This window comes from Diabrotica virgifera, chromosome 6, assembly GCF_917563875.1.
Source record: "Diabrotica virgifera virgifera chromosome 6, PGI_DIABVI_V3a".
Lineage (NCBI taxonomy): Eukaryota > Metazoa > Arthropoda > Insecta > Coleoptera > Chrysomelidae > Diabrotica > Diabrotica virgifera.
The window spans coordinates 109,664,766-109,680,586 of NC_065448.1; the positions used below are offsets into that span (position 1 = coordinate 109,664,766).

The window sequence follows — 15,821 nt, forward strand, 5'->3', positions numbered from 1 at the left end:
TAAAAGTGCTAAAAAGACGCCCCCTTTGCATTGAAATCAATACTTTAAACGCTTATATCTCGCTTAATTTATAAGCTACGTGAGTTATAAAAAAAGCAGAATTTTCAGTACAAAAAATAGTAGATTTGTGGTCAGAACACTTTTTTCATAAATCCAATAGTTTTTGAGATATTTTGAAAAAATAACGTATTTTTTGAAAAATCGAAAAAAAAAGAAATTTACTTAAACAAGTTTTTTCAAAATGTAATTGTTCTAAATTATGTCGGAACATAAATAAAGTTAATTTTACATGGGATACGATTAATATTAATTTTGACGCACATGGCATACATTTTACCGTCATTTTTTCTTTTATAAATTCGAGGTATTTGACTAATTTTCGTTATAACTCGCTTAATTTTCATGCTAGAGGCTTTTATCAAACCTTATTTTGAAGGTATAAACAACTACGTTAAAAATGTTTAGTAATATTTTCTATGAAAAATTAATCCTTTTCCGTTATTTGAGCTCACATCTTTGCATAAATTTACGAAAAACAAAAAATTCGTTTTCAATGACTCATACGTTGCTTAACATTATCTAAAAAATTTAATTAAAACTGACTACCTAGTTTCTTTGTTTTTTTTATAAGCTTCAATTTTAATAAGGATGATTTTTTCCTGAAAATGCGTAATTTTCGAGTTATTCGCGAAAAACTATTGAAAAACGTTTTTTTTAATCTTCATTCGCAAATAACTCAGAAATTCGTAAGTTAAGTAAAAAATTTTATTCTAGATGTTCTTCATAAAATTCAATTCTCTATCGATTTCCGGTGTCATTTTGAAATTTTAAATTTCCATCCCCGAGAAAGGGTGGTATTCACCCACGGGGTGGAAGCATACATGGGCACCAAGTAAGGTTTGTTACTTGGATCATTTTTGAGCTACTGTCAAAATTTCAAACAAATCCATGAAGGCCTTTAGAATTGCGAGGTGAACTGCTTAAATTAATGTACTATGCCTCTGTATAATGAACTTATTGTATTCCAATATTAAGTTGATATCTGGTATTGCCTGTATCTTTCTAATTTATTTCTTGATTTTTTGATAATTTGGTACGAAATAAATATTCTATCTAAAAGCAATATTCGATATGAGGGAAACATAATTTATATTTATAAATTTAAAGGTAGGAAAATATGAGTTGTGCATATTCATTAAAGTAACGTTTAAATTTTGGCATTCGTAACAAAGAAAGTAAACTTTGCATATATTTATTATTATTATTCCAACCCAACCACATATTATTCCAACGACCTAGCAGTGCTGTACAATCCTAACACAACAAATTGAATGCTAATGAGTATCGTGCAATGCAAGATGTAGAAAATATTTTATACTTACTTAACACATAACGCAACAAACACATGAACAAAGCCAAACATGTTAGTGGCGAAACAAAAATAAAACAAATGATTTTATGAAGAAAAATAATGTAATTATAAATATCTAAAAATATATTGCATGTTACATTATCTCTAAAAATAAAAAATTTAAGTAAAACAATACAGTTAATGATTTGGTATTTACAAGAAATAACTTCTAGGTTAAAACTTATACTATTTAATTAAAATTTATAATTTATGGAATGCAGTAAGTAGAACTACTCACTGGGTTTAATGAAAATAAAATTTAAAAACTAAATAACATCTATTCTGATGTGTAAAAAAGGTACAAAATATATTTGTGTTTTGAGCAAAATTGATTTATTTCTTTTAAGTACATCCTTTATAATAACTTTTTTTTCTCGTTTTTTTTTTAAATGGTAATATTAAACATATCAAAAGTATTGTTGAAATAAACTCCATAAATGAATGGATAACTACAATTAAATATATTTTAAACAAGACCTTTTTCAAATAAATAAATCCCTCTACAGTTTATTCGCAAGAGAGATGCAGTGGATGTAAACATTAGTTGACAACGATGTCGTCACCGGCAACATACGAGATGGTTTCCCGTTCAGGTTTTGAATATTTTTGGATACAAGTTACTTGTATAATCGCATAAATTATTGAATTATTTTTTTTCTTGTATATCAAGGGGTGCTTATTATGAGACTAACTTTTTCTTAAAAGATTTTGCCCCAGGACACCCATTTGCATCCGTTTCAAGGGGGTAATTGTGGTTTTTGCAAAACGTTACCCTTCCTGTACGTTTTTGCAAACAATTTCTTAATAGAAATATGAAGAGACTATATTTCCTACAATTTGTTCTGCGACAGCATATGTCTATCACCCACCGTTTAGCGGGAGTGGCGCCCCAAAGTTGAAAATTTTTTAAAAAAGATGTTTTTAAAAAATATGTTTTTCCTTAACTCTAGTGGGAATCAAGAAGAAACCCTGCGGGAATTAATCACAAACAAGTGGCTGATTTTTTGGTATAGGTTTCAGTTCAGAGCAATTACCCATTTTTTAATTACTGGGTGTTACATTTTAAAAACTCCTTTTGCAAACGATGTAGCCAAAAAAAAAATAAAACGGGGGTTGGACAAGAAAAAAATGTTTTTGTTATTTGACCCATATGGGCCTATACTCCATCAATATTGTTATTCAAAAATATATATGGTTATTGCAACATCCCTGCGGAAACTACCCCTATGCCTGAACATAAGTTTGGCGAACATGTTTTTACGATTTTCTCATTACCTATGCATTTTTTTGGAACAAAACTTATATAGAATAAAGACCAATATTTTCTCTACAAATAAGGTCCTAAGATTTTTTTTTTGGAAAAGCGTCAGTTACGGCACAGTGGCGCCGTAAACCTCAGAAATGCTTTGGCGGGCTCGACTTTTTGTTTTTTTTTTTCGTCACCTATTCATTTTATTGATAACGTACTTATGGCAAATAAAAGAACACACTGTCTGCTAGACATTATGACCTATGCATATTTTACTTTCTTTGTACCCTAAAGCCACAGTGGTGCATATTCTCTTTATTAATCCTTCTTTTGGGGTGGTTCCGGGGAAAATATGGGGTGCATTATACAAATTTGTAAATAACACTTGTACATGGGCAATCGCTGAAAACTTTTTTACGCTAGCATAAGCGGTTCAGATGGTATAAAAAGGGTTTTTTTTTAAATTTAACACCCTGTAATTATAAAATAAGCAATTGCCCTTAAATGAAACCTATACCAAAAAATCAGCCACGTATTTGTGATTAATTGCCGCAGGTTTTTTTTTCTTGATTCCCGTTACAGTTAGGGAAAAATATTTTTTTTCTAAAACATGTTTGTTAAGAACTTGTAAACTTTGGGGCGCCAACCCCGCTAAACGGTGGGGGATATACATATGCTGTCGCGGAATAAATTGTAGGAAATATAGTCCTCTTCATATTTCTATTAAAGAATTTTTTGCAAAAACTTACAGGAATGGCTACGTTTCGCACAAACCACAAAGTACCCCCTTTAAAGGAATGAAAATGGGTATTCCGAGGCGTAATCTTTTAGGAAAAAGTAAGGCTTATAATAAGAATTCCTTGTTATGGCAGAAAAAAATAAAACCGGACTTAAGTCAAGTTTGCGAAGTTCAACCTCTGTTTCCTACACTAACAATATTAAAATCTAATAATCGAGAAAAGAGACAAAGTGATAACGTGATGTTAATAATATACTGTTATTATGGAACGAGTAGATTCGTTTTGAGTACCTTAAACAACTGTAATCTTTGTTTACATGCGCTGCATGTCTTATTTGAATTTAGTGTAGTAATGATTTTATAAGAAATCGACTAACAAAGTAAACGAGTTCCTTTTTTTAATCATGGTGCATGCGGCTAATTTGAAATTTTTTCTTTTAATTTCCATGTCAGATGACAAAAGAATGTTGTCGATAATCTGATTTCATTCTCCTTATATAATTAGGTACTGTGAAATACACAGCAGACCATCCTGATAAATATAATTATATGAAGTTCTATGCAAGCGAAGTTAGCCAACATTACGTGGCTACTATAACAATAAAAAACAAATGATTTACAGATTTGTATCGTACTATACCTCGTTTCTAAACTAGGAGGAGTAATTCAAATTTACCACGCCGTATTGCTTGTTTGTAATTGGTCCAACCGCAGCCAAATTTACTTCACTAAATTATATTTTGACACTACTGACATTTATGAAATTTTGACACCATTGGCATTTAAAATTTATAGGTGAATTAAGTTATATTGGGCATTTTTGATGTTTTCTAAGTTAGTCCTTTAATTTTTAGATATTTACTCTGCATTTATATAAAAAACAGTTGTTTTTAGAACTCTTTGGCGACGTAATAGTATAATATAATATTTATGGATTACCGTGGAACGCATGCATGATCAACCAAAAAAAAAAAGATGAATCTGGTGATTTCTCTAGTGACATAATTGTGTGTGAATTTGTCTTTTGGTGGAGAATTTTACTCCTCCTATAGTCTAGTAGCAACACAGGGGTCCCGTGGGAAATTCTAGCTCGCCGCGATTTGATGGTGGTATTATAGGTATTTTGGGTCGCTGAATCCAATGGAAGTGGTCAAGATGTCCACTGATTATTTATTGTCACAAAAATTACAGGTTTGGATAAAACAAAATTGTAAATCTTCTTTTCCTTACTCATATTGCCCGTTTGTCTTCAAAATTGCCTATTATGTTGTTGTAAATTATCATTACATCTCTTTTTAGGTCCTTGCCATTCTTCTTTTCTATATTGCCAGCCACTCATTTATGTTGTCTATCCTAGTCATATTTCTCATCTGATTACTACATACTTGTATGGATTTCTGCCATGTACTTCATGTTTTGCCGGATTATTGATTTGTATCTGCGCGCTTTTGTTTCCATTTTGGGCGTTTGTTTCTCCATATTGGTTTGTCGAGATATCCCGCTATTCTGTTTCCTTTTGTAGATTGTTTCCTCACTTCTTTCTTGACAACTGACAACTTAATCCGAACATGTTTAAATTCCATTATTTGTTCTACAATTTGGTTTTCAATTGTAAGTTTGCACCTTTCATGCTACGGAGAACAGCCTGTCACAAGAGATAAACTAATTTGTCAGAGAACCTACAAAATGCCTCGGAACAGGTTGGACACATTTTGGACCAGCATTACAAATTAAGAAGTGATTTATTGATTTACAGACAAACTATACGTCCAATATGCAGTAGAAGATATTTAAGCAATCAAATGGCTGTGGCGTATATTTAAATGTTTACCACGTACTAAATATGTTAACAGAGATTTGCAAAGAGTTAAGCATTTTTTTAATGATTTATGGAAACTGATGTTATAATGCACTTAAGTCGCACATACTTCAGATCTATATATCAATGGGTAAGGCCTGTGTGCATTCTATCCGCCAATAGCAGAGCCAGATGTTAACTATCAAAACAAATTAATTTACACTATTCAAATTGCTACACCACCACATAAAACAGTTTTTAAAATTATTTTAAAAACGATTTCTGAGATAAAAGTAGAATAATCTACAAAGTATTTTCAATCCTTTAATTGCAGTTAAATCATATTATATAATAACTAAAACATATTACACGTTCATACATTCATTTCATGTATAAACAAAGTGCACCAATATGGTTTATCGTTTCTTAAAACTTGGCTTTTTAAGTACTGCTGAAGAGAAATAAATCAATTTTTTGCCGTTTTAAAAATAAAAATACCGATTATCCTTGTATGGATACCTATCTAGAAAATAATTTGTCAAGTCTCTTGATATGACTCAATCTTTGCTGTATGATAATGTGCTATGAAAATGCGTGTTCGCAAACAAACCTATGTATTCATGCAAAATTATAGTGGATGATGTTTTATAAATAATATCTTATGAAGATTACGCAGTAATTCAAATTTACTTTGAATATAAACTCAGAAAGTTTGTTATAAAATTAAAGCTCTGCTTATAAATACCTTTATCTTCAAAAACTTAAGGCGGCTTTTTGTTGTTTTATGGTCCTCGATGTGTAAGTACCAGATGATCAATATACCTTTCAAGTTAGTGAGTTGACAGCATAATATGTAAACATAAATGCATAAAATTGTAGGTTAAACATTTTTCGCGTTTGACAACATCTTAACTAAGTTGTGTTTTTATTAAAATTATATTAATGGTGCACACGAATAGATAATAATGATTTTTTGTTTAAAATAAAATAGATTAGTATAAAAGAAACGAAAGTAGGCTAGATAAGACAAACCTACCCTAAATATCGAGCAATTGTTTAAAACGGTGATTGTCAAAGTTTAACCTAACTAATCTCATAAAAACCTCCAAATTCGGGACTAACCAATTGCTGTTCATAATTTTATGAATGAAAAACTATTCAACTAAAAAAAGCATTGTGTTACAATTTCAATTATACTTAATAACAAAGAGTACTGTTTTAGTGAGCATGGTTTGTTTCCCATTTATCATTACAGTTTAGCATCAACATCAATGTATGACATATGTCACTTTAACACGCAATGAGTTTGATACAACCAATTTGTTTCGACATTAGTTTTAAAAAGTTGAATGACTGCTAAAAATATTCTACAAACTTGAATGAATCAAGGAAATTAAAAAATAGTATGTTAAAGGTAAAATGTATTTATTTTCTTAGCGAAGCGCTTTCGACAAAATTGTCATCATCGGAGCTAATGGTCAATATAAGCTAAAAAAGTAACATTACTTAACGTTATGTGCATGAGCATCTTAATAGTATCTAGTTGTATTAGAATATATAGACGGAAAAATGAAAGATTACCCATGATCGATCATATCAATCACTTATTTTGTATTTGCTGTCTTTTTTTATAAATAACAAACGTTTGTTATAGACGGAGAGGCAGCGCTGAAAAATCTCTTTGAATTTACTAAAGCTAAATTTTTCACAATTGATTACTGTGATTGTGTAGAGAAACATACTGCGGTCGGTCAAGCGAAACGTAGAACAGGGCTTACTGAGAGGGTATCAAAGTTGCTTTCCTGCGAAGGTAATTAAATCCATTTCCTAAGGCTGAAAATCAGTACACACATTCTAAATTGAATATAAATAAAAGTTATTATAGTCGGTCAGCTGTATGACGGGACAGAGCCGGTCGGTCGGCCCCAATGAATGTACATGGTTATTCACTATATTTTGACTCCCTTGTAAACTGCTTTATTTACAGAATTAAAAAAAATGTAAAATACAAAAGTTATTCGATTTTTGAATTATGATTTTTTTGACATATATATCATATTAGTGACGTCATCCATCTGGGCGTGATGACGTAATCGACTATTTTTTTTAAATAAGAATAGGGGTCGTGTGCTAGTTCATTTGAAAGGTTATTCAATTCTCTATACAGTACTATAAAGATTAAGATCATTATTTATACATGGTGTCCATAAATTTTTTTTGAATTATTAATTAAACAATTAATTTAATTAAAAAAACTTTTTTTGGACCCCCTGTATAATTAATCATGTTAATGTTTATATTACTGAATAGGGAATTGAATAACCTTTCAAATGAGCTAGCACTCGACCCCTATTCACATTTAAAAAATAGTCGATTACGTCATCACGCCCAAATGGATGACGTCACTAGTATGATATATATGTCAAATAATCATAATAAAAAAATAGAATAACTTTTGTATTTTACATTTTTTTCTAATTCTGTACATAAAGCAGTTTACAAGGGAGTCAAAATACAGGGTGTCCCGGAAAATAGTGCGTTCCTTAAAGGTATAGGTAGAAGGCACCATGTAGAACAAAAAACTCTTATAACATTTTTTTCTAAATGCAACCGTTTGACCAAAAAATGAAAATGTATTTTGGTATCCAAATTTAAATCTGACAACTATGTGCGGTACGCAAATTTAAGCATAGACAGTCCCATGTAAATAGATAGAAGATGATAGTAAACAGATAGTTTTAAAGAATCCTGTTTAGTGTCAATGCCGAAAATGTTTTCGAATAGTGAGTGTATTACCTATTATGTTATTACCTATGAATGGTGTTTGTGAAAGGTTACTTGAAACATCTATTCGGTATATTAATTATTTTCAAGTAAGTACAACTTAGTTATTTCAGTTCACAAGTAAACAAATTACTGAGACATTATCTGGTGTATTTAAGTTCCACTGTAAACTATTAAAACTATGTAATTCAGTTAAAGCCCTCAGCAATACTCAGCATTCAACCCATTTAATCCTTACTAAATACATAATACTAGTTTAGTTAAAAGATTTGTTTTTATGTTAAAAGATGTGTAATTCGTTTAAAATTATGCAATAGGTATTTCAATACATTTCAAAAGAAAATAATTTTAGTAAACAAATAGTAAATACATAAGTAGTATTACCTACTATTAGGTTGGATTATTTTAAATACTGTTAATCACAATCACAAACGAGTTCTTATTATGTTATTATGCCGTAGTGCGTACGATGTTGCCAGTTTATTAAAATTTCCAAACATTAAAATACAGGTATATGGAAAACAATGTTAACTTTTTTTTGGAAACGCTTAACTTTAGAAAAAAATGGTATAGGACTTTTTTGTTCCAAATTGTGTATTCTCTCCATACCTTAAAGGAACGCACTATTTTCCGGGACACCCTGTATAGTGAATAACCCTGTACATTCACTGGGGCCGACCGATCGGCTCTGTCCCGTCATACAGCTGACCGACTATAATAACTTTTATTTATATTCAATTTAGAATGTGTGTACTGATTTTCAGCCTTAGTAAATGGATTTAATTACCTTCGTAGGAAAGCAACTTTGATACCCTCTCAGTAACCCCTGTTCTACGTTTATCTTGACCGACCGCAGTATGTTTCTCTACACAATCACAGTAATCAACTGTGAGAAATCTAGCTTTAGTAAATTCAAAGAGATTTTTCAGCGCTGCCTCTTGGACTATTATAGAAAAAGACAGCAAATACAAAATAAGTGATTGATATGATGATTCATGGGCAATCTTTCATTTTTCCGACTGTATATCGCCGCCGCCTACGAAAAGTATAACTCCGAAAAATGCCGTTAAGAGTAGAACTTTCAATGAACGCCGCGAAAAATATTATTTTCAATTATATGAGTTTGAAAATTATAATCCCTAATAAAGTGTTAGCGAAAAAATTTATTTTTTGAGGAGTATCAGCAAAAAACATCAAAATTCTTCTGTGGGTCCACGAAAATTATAATTACCAAAAAGTTCTCAGAAATAATTGTTTTCCTCGGCAGAAACAGAAACAGAAGGTGAAATAATTGTTTTCGTCGGCATCTATTATTAACTAAATCTTTTCGTTATAAATATTTTGGGAATTATAATCTTTGCGGACACGCATATAAAAAAGAACTGTATCGTCAACACTTATCAAAGAGTTATTATTTTCACTGGAAATGTATTAGGAATCACATTAATCATAGGTACCAGCGATATAATGTATGCACTATAGTTGTGTTTCGGACAACCTCCGACAGAAGTCATTCAGCTGTTTTTCCTCGGCAATGATAGTTGGGTGATACACTCACGCAATGAAAAAAGTTTTCATGTTTTTTAATATTCTTTTGGCCGCTTTTTTTTATTTTTCTGTTGGGGTTGTAAGGACGACAAATTATAGTGCATACAAGATTATATATTGTAATATAACTAGATACTATTAATATGCTCATACACATAACCTTAAGTAATGGTACTTTCTTACCTTCTATTGACCATTAGCTCCGATGATGACCTTTTGTCAAAAGCGCTTAGCTAAAGAAATATATACATTTTACACACTTTGACATACAATTTTTTCACTTCCTTGATTTAGTCTTAATATGAACCATAACTGTATTGTACTGTAGACGCGAATTTTTTAGGTTCTATAGAACTGCATTTAAACCAGTACCTTAAATTCTTCAACCATGACAATTTCTTTCGTCCTATATTCCTTCCTCTATCTCTCTCTGTATTATCAGTCTTAGCATTTCATATCGCTGTCCCCTCATTATGTGTCCCAGATATTGTAACTTTCTTATTCTTATTCTGTTCATTATTTCCTATTCTTTGTGCATTTCTCGCAATACTTCCGTGTTCATTTTCTTCTGTGGCCATGCTATTCTAAGCATCCTTCTGTAACACCACATTTCAAATGACTTAGCAGCATGGATAGCATCAAATTTAGACCGAAGCGAAGAAATTAGGACACACATTGAAATAGCACGTGCGTCATTCATTAGTTTTAAGAATTTTTTGTTGTCGGGATATAAGGATAGAAATATGCATCGATCAGGATGCTACTAATATCATGGATTCGAAAAATGTCGAACGTGGAAGTAAGGAGAATGATAGGAAATGAAGCAGAAATAATATTAACTATCAAAAGAAGAAAACTTGGGTAATTAGGACATTTGATGAGAAGGCAAAAATACTCATTCTTACACCTTATTATGCACGGCAAAATGCATAGAAAGCGAAATGTGGGAAGACGAAGAATATTCTGGCTCAAGAACTTGAGGGAATATTTTCTTGGATAGAAAATGGAACAAACTTTACACAACTCAGGACTCTTTATTTTAACTGAGGTAGAAGGCGGTAGAGAAAACACTTAATGCGTATACACTGGAAAAAACGTACATTTGTTCGTTCGTTTTGTATACCCGACAACGCATACAATAAAACGTAGCGTAAAATCCGGCGTATATACACTTTCTAAGAATTGGCAATAATCCAATAGAAGAAGTCTTCTAATATAAGTCACCAATAATCAATATTGGTTTGGTTTGTTGCGTTTAAAGTATCTTCTTCTTCCTTTTTATTAGCGACTCTGCTTTTCTTTGGCGAATTGATACCTCTATGGAAGGTTGTTACTCCATTTTTTGCGCGATCTGCCGATATTTCTTGTACCGATCAACATATTTAGAACCCTACTACAATTTTTGTATGAAACTTTAAACTTAATGCAGTTGGCTTATGTTTGGCTGTTGATTATATTTTTTTATTGAGGAAGCGAGTGTAGAATATTTTGTAATATTTGTAGAATTTACATTATGAACATGTCAAGTATATCAATCATCTAGTATAATTATGTACAGTTAAAATTCAACAAAAAAAAACTCTAAAAATTTTGCAAATAAAAACGAAATATTTTTAATTACATTTACATACAATTAAAAAACTGAATCGAAATCAGCTGCAGGCAGTGAACACATTAACAGGCAAATAAAATCCAGAATCCCAAAAACAAACAAAGACATACAAAAGCCACATCGGGACAAGCACATTATGACAAAATAAAAAAATAAGTTAATAATGTGATAAGCACAGCCAAACGGGCAGGAGTAAAAGAGACAGTACACATCAGAAAATGAAAGATTTAGAATAATATTCTTTATATTGTTTTTCCTTGTTTTTATGCCTTTTGTTTATGATTTTGGCGATTAGTTATGTATTAACATAGTTTGTCTTTTATTGGCATTGGTTTGTACAATCCACCACTAATTCGTTTTTTACGTACTTTGACTTGCCTCTTTTTTTATATTCTGATTTTTATTACCGTTCCAACAATCAAATATCACCAATTAGTACAAATGTAACAAACAAATAAGTAACAAAAATTGCTCCCGTGATATCAAAAAAAAATTTTAAAGATAAAAGGAAGAAATCACAGTGTAATGTAATACGGAATAGTAAATTTTAAAAAAATATCAGCATACAAAAACTAATTTATTATTTATTATATTGAATAATTTCGAAGACATATTTGGATAAAATAAGTTTAGAGTCAGAGAAGAATTAGCAAATTTTTAAAACCCCAAAATACAATAAACTGGCATACATGTGTCAGATAGACTTACTGAAGATGTTTACTTTAATCATGTATTATATGGACCGAAGAATAGCAATGACTCCGATAAAAACAATGCACGAACATAATTTGGTGAAATTTTATGAACAGCGGTAGCGCATGTGTCCTACAAGCAGATTTTCAACCATATAAAATTGATGGAAAGAAATGCAGAAATGTTAATCCGATGCCCACTCTAAAATAATGGCAATCCCATAGGCCAGGGTAATAAGACAAAAATATACCCTGTTCATGACACTTCAGCAGCCAGGGTACTGAAGCGTTTTTTCGACACGTAATACCTATAGGAACAAATTGTAACTATTTCCTGTGTAGGATCTGGCGGCCATTTTTATTTATAAACAATTAACTGTCAAAAAATGTCATTTTTCCCTTTCTTTTTCAAATCAATGGAAAGCAGTGAAACTTATGATTTTTTTAGTACAAATATGTTTGAGATTATGGAAAAAGCTTTAAAATGACATTTAACAAAGTTCGATATACTCATTTATTGTTGATATAACTGCCAAAAAAGGTCGGAATTGCAAAAAAAATTATTTTCGCAAAAACTGTTGTAAAAGTTAGTGTACAGGTTTGAAATTTTTGTCAAATGAGGGTTCCTTGGTGCTTAATATGTGATAAAAAGTTCAAAGCGATTCATTCAATTGTTTAAATTTTATTCGAATTGTTTATCTCCGAGAGCATTTTTTTTGCAATAACATAAGTCAGAAAAAAATGACGTTAGAACCATTCCACAGGTGTCAAATGGAAGAGCATGAGCTATATTTTCAACTTGGTTTAAAAAAAGCGAATAAAAAATGCATTTATTAGTAATAAATAATTAGGCAAAAGTATCGTAAATCTTTCCTTATAAACTTTTTGAATAACTTTTTCCAAAAAACTTAACTTTTTTACCCTGTTTTAAGTGCACAACTACCAAGTAATGTTATTTATATCATAATTGATAAAAAATTGTAATAAATATATATAATTTCTTATACAACAAAATAAAAAGTTTATAAGGAAAGATTTACGATACTTTTGCATAATTATTTATTACTAATAAATGCATTTTTTATTCCCTTTTATTAAACCAAGTTGAAAATATAGCTCATGCTCTTTCATTTGACACCTGCGGAATGGTTCTAACGTCATTTTTTTCTGACAAAACTGTACACTAATTTTTACAATAGTTATTGCGAAATTATTTTTTTTGCAATTCCGACCTCTTTTCGCAATTATATTAACAATAAATGAGTATATCAATATTTGTAATACGTCATTTTAAAGCTTTTTCCATAATATCAAAGATATTTGTACTAAAAAAACCATAAGTTTCACTGTTTTCCATTGATTTGAAAAAAAAAGGAAAATGCCAGTTTTTGACACTTAATTGTTTATAAATAAAAATGGCCGCCAGATCCTACGCAGGAAATAGTTATAATTTGTTCTTATAGGTATTACCTGTCGAAAAAACGCTTCAGTACCCTGGCTGCTCGAGTGTCATAAAAAAACCCTTATTACCCTGGACTAATATAACAATAGGATTCCAAAACAACTATATTTGGATCTAAACGTAACAATTTACAGAAACCTTCCATAATATCGCACCTCTGGTCAAACAGTGTCACAACTCAAAAAAAAAAAAAAAATAAAAATAAAAACGGTTTTATTGCACCCAGAGTTTAATAAAACTACAAACTATTATCTCAAAAAATGTTACGTTTACAGTTCAAGTATTTGTCGTTAACTGACACTAGTGTCATTATATGATTAACCAAAATCAACGGTGCACCGAACATAAACAGTGTCACATTGTTACATATCGACTTGTGAAAAGCATTTGTCCATATAAGATGTGTATAAAGCGTCGTTTGTCAAGACAAGAGAGTATATGCGATTGCTTTATTCAAAAACACTCAGCGTATGTGTTCAAGAAAAGTGACACATTTATCACTTAGTTATCTTTATTTTTGCAGTATTTTGTGTTTCATGTTGTTAGTTGTATTTAAAGGTACTTCATTAAAAAATATAAATCAGTTAATCAGATAATAATAATATTATATTCTGTACTGCAAGAGCCACTTTTGATAATTAATATTTCCTAATTTTTTTTTATTTTATCTGTATAGTGTAATCAAAAAAAAAAAAAAATTTTTAAATATTTTTAGCCGAATTATTACACTATCTTGTAGAGCTTCAAAAACCTTTGTAACTGACTAAAATATGTGGTTCGCTAAACACAGACACAACTGGCTAGTGATTTTAGTGGTAATTTTTTTATTTTTGGCCAATTTTACCAAAATTGGCAAAATTACTAACTATTTAGTAATTATTTTTTTGCCAATTTTACCAAATTGGAAAAGTTCTAGCACAAATTTTAAACGCCGTTTTCTCGATATTTTGCTTTTTTGACTTATGACACTGTTTGAGTGGAGGTGCGATAAACCTACAGAAAATCTGATAATGCATTAAAAAATATGGGAAGGTATAAACACATTACAAATATTATTGAAGACCAGTTATGTGAAAAGTTAAGTTAACAAACAGTTAGCTCCATTAGGAGCGAACCTAAGAACTGACTAAATTAATAGAATTCCATGATAATATATAAACAAACAGACAATAGGCAAAAACCAAAAAGGCCATAGATAAAAATAAGAAAATATTGTGGAAAAACACAACATATAACAACAAAATATTACAATAGTAAACATATACGTCGGAATGAGAAGACTGTGAGAATATAAAGAAAAATATTTTATCAATTGAAGGCAGGATAGGGAAAATGATCAGAAACCTCATGATAAATCAATGTTATATTTTTGAAATATTCCGTTTTTCGTTCCCCTTTTTATTAAAACTGATCTACCATTTAAAACGTACTGAATTCTTTTACGTCAGGCATCGTAGAAATAAATACATATTATTCTAAATCTTTAAATTTTCCATTTAATTTTAACTTCGGTAAACACACAGCTATTCGGCATAATCATTTGTGCTAGATTTGTCATTCGCTACCTCTAACTCCAGATCGTCGTCATCGAGGTTGTTGCCGAAGTTATTGCCTGTCGCGTTCGACATTGTTGTTTTGGGTCTCTGATGTGACTTCTTAGGGTCGAAAGGATCGACGACTATTTGTTCCGTTCCTTTGATTTCGGCTCGGCAGAAGGGGCAGCCTTGGCTTCCCTGGCCTTCTGATCCCTAAAAATGTAAAGTTATGATTAAACATTAATTTATACTAAATCTATTGAATTGGTATTCGTATTGTTACATGCTTCAAGTACTGGCCTAATTTTGATCTCACTGTAAACCAAGACGAGTTCCTAGACGCCAGGTACATTTCGCGTAAATAATTTTTTTGCCTACCTAAGCGACCCTAATAGAAAAGTCTTGATGAAGTTGTTTACTAAATACTAGGTTGTTCAATAAGTTTTGCGGTTCGATAAGAGAGGGCATTGCTACTAGCCTATTTTTTTTAGTTAATTGGTATACTCTTCATATATATATATATGTTTCAATACGTGAAGTTTCGTTTCAATCTGTCAATTCATTCTTTGTTTAGAAGCCATTAGTATCGATGTGTCACAGTATTTTTTACAATGGAAATAACCAAGTATCGTGCAGTAATTGAATTTTTATTTTTGGAAGGTTTAAAAGCAAAAGAAATTTATGAACGAATGTTGAAAGTGTATAATGACTCTTCGCCTTCAATTATTACAGTAGAAAGATGAGCTGCTGAATTTAAACGTAGTAGTGCAAGGTATTGTATACGATCCACGTCAAGGACGTCCAAAAACAGCAACAGCACTAGAAATCCGTATAAAAAATACGGTATATGGTTTTGGAAACCCGCCGAGTGCCTAAAAGTGATTTAGTAGAGTCCCTAGGCATCTCATTAGGCGGTGTAAGCAACATTTTGACTGAAGTATTGGGTTTCAAAAAGCTGTGTTCACAATGAGCGCCGCATTCGCTAACAACG

At 30.9% G+C, this 15,821-nt stretch overlaps 1 protein-coding gene across 1 annotated transcript in view; it reads right to left on the reverse strand.

Moving 5' to 3' along the window:
* The window catches only part of LOC114327939 (E3 ubiquitin-protein ligase CBL-B), a 328,350-nt gene that overhangs the window by 21,217 nt on the left and 291,312 nt on the right, over positions 1 to 15,821 (reverse strand). The window contains exon 5 of the mRNA XM_028276660.2: positions 14,861 to 15,043. Coding sequence (XP_028132461.1) covers positions 14,861 to 15,043 — 183 coding nt within the window. The remainder of the gene's footprint in view (positions 1 to 14,860; positions 15,044 to 15,821) is intronic.